The 1,726-nt window shown below is 47.6% G+C and overlaps 1 protein-coding gene across 1 annotated transcript; it reads right to left on the bottom strand.

Annotated features, from left to right (window-relative positions):
* Positions 1–809: 809 nt before the first annotated feature.
* Positions 810–1,175, bottom strand: TEOVI_000496000 (Trypanosomal VSG domain containing protein, putative; the record flags this gene model as incomplete). The annotated part of the gene is made up of 1 exon (XM_067220568.1): positions 810–1,175. The coding sequence occupies one exon, from the start codon at positions 1,173–1,175 to the stop codon at positions 810–812; it is 366 nt and encodes a 121-aa protein (XP_067076669.1).
* Positions 1,176–1,726: the final 551 nt, after the last annotated feature.

Here is a 1,726-nt window from a genome sequence, read left to right as displayed (position 1 = left end):
TCTCCTGCTCCTGCATTTGTTTCTCCTTCTCCCTCTTTAAGTTTGCATGTTCCATCTGTTTCATTTTTTCTTCCCATTTACACACTCCTGTTTTTACGCAGTCATTCTTTTTGTTGTTGTATTGTTCGCACGTTTGTTGTGTTTGTTAGGCTTTCCCCTGCTCGTTACTTACCCTTTTTTTGTTTTCTCCGTGTGCCGGGTGTCTACTGACGCCAGCTGGAGGTATGCTGGGTCTTTTGCGAGTGTCAATATGGTCTTTGAGTCGTGTTGAAGCTTGTCCACCTTCTATACTTCCCGTTCATGTTTTTGTAGTTTTATCCGAACACTGTCGTGCTTTTGCATCCACGGTATGTCTTTTGTGGGACTGCCCTTTGCATCTTTTACCTCTGTATAGGCTACGCGCATGCATGATCCTTGGTTGCCGCTGCAGTCAGTTGCTAAGAAACTGCCTAGTATGGACGTCGCTGAACCTCTTGTTAACAGGTTTCCTACCGCTGTTAATCTGCCTTCAATCGCCGCTGCTGAGAGTGTTGTTTTTCCGTGGATGTTACAGAGCTGGCTAATTTTTTGAAGCATGGCCCCGCTTGGCGTAGGTGTCGCGCTAGGGTTCCAGCTAGTTCCTGGCGCTGTTCCTGTAAGGCATGCTTTACCGGCATTTACCGCGTTTGAGTTGTCATCCGCACACACGCATAACAGGTCGTCCTTCGTGTTCGTTGCCTGCCCCCCGCCGCTGCTGACACGCAAATCGTTTTGCGGTCCGTGGTTGCTTTGCCCCCGAAGGCTGTGTAGCTGCTGAAGCTGGCGTCTGGTTAGGTGTCAGTGCCGTAAACCGCTTGATTGATTTGTTTTTGCAGGTCCTCCTCCGTTGTGAGGTCCTTGGCGGCTGTTGTAACAGTTGGGTCTTCTGCCTTTGCCACAGCTTCTTCCGTGAGCTGCCGAATTGTGTTTCGGGCTGCCGCTAATTTGTCTGCCTGGATGTCTTCCAGCTTATACTCTCTTAGCTTCGCCTGGTGCGTTTTGTCGTTTAGTAAAGGCAGCGCTGCTTTGGCCCATGCTGTCCAGTGTTCAGCCCAATTTGTGTCTTTTGGCAGTGGTTGTTTCGTTAAGTCCCTCGGTTTTGATCGGTCATCCTTGTCTCTGAATTGATCTAGCCACGCCGGTTCCGTGGCCGTCATGTTAAGTTCTAGGATAGAGTTTAGCTCGTTTTCAAAGTTCGGAAATGCCGTTTCCAGCTTGGCTTTTTTGCCTGCTAGCTCGACTGCCACACAGCACTGCTCTGCGGAGCGCGTTGGCGCCAGTTCCTATGCTGGCTTCAACGCAACGGTGAACTAGCATGGTGTATACTGATAGAATAGCAGATAATACGCTACTAGTCATTCTTGATTGTTGATACCACTGTCGTTTGTTGTGCTTTACCATTGCATACGCCACAAATAAAAAATTTCATTGTTTTTTGTCGTTTTCTCTGAGGTTTACCTCTGTGTTGGTTCTACAAACCGTAGTTTGGCTGCTTTAGAGCCATTTTAAGAAATAAAACTATAGAATCTTGATGGTGGATGGCACGAACTTGTCGTTCTGCCTGTGGTGAGGCAGAGATAGAAAAAATAAAGCCGGAAAATAAAAACTATTAAAAGTTTCTTGTCGTCCGCACCTTCTTTCCCGAGAATGGCCCTTGGCTGCCGTGCTCCTCTATGACTTCTTACAGTTGCTTCAATTATTCCTTTCT

The sequence above is a fragment of the Trypanosoma equiperdum genome, assembly GCF_001457755.1.
Source record: "Trypanosoma equiperdum strain OVI genome assembly, contig: ctg_1186, whole genome shotgun sequence".
Lineage (NCBI taxonomy): Eukaryota > Euglenozoa > Kinetoplastea > Trypanosomatida > Trypanosomatidae > Trypanosoma > Trypanosoma equiperdum.
The sequence above is the reverse complement of the archived record's forward strand: the minus strand, read 5'-3'. Positions and strand labels throughout refer to the sequence as shown.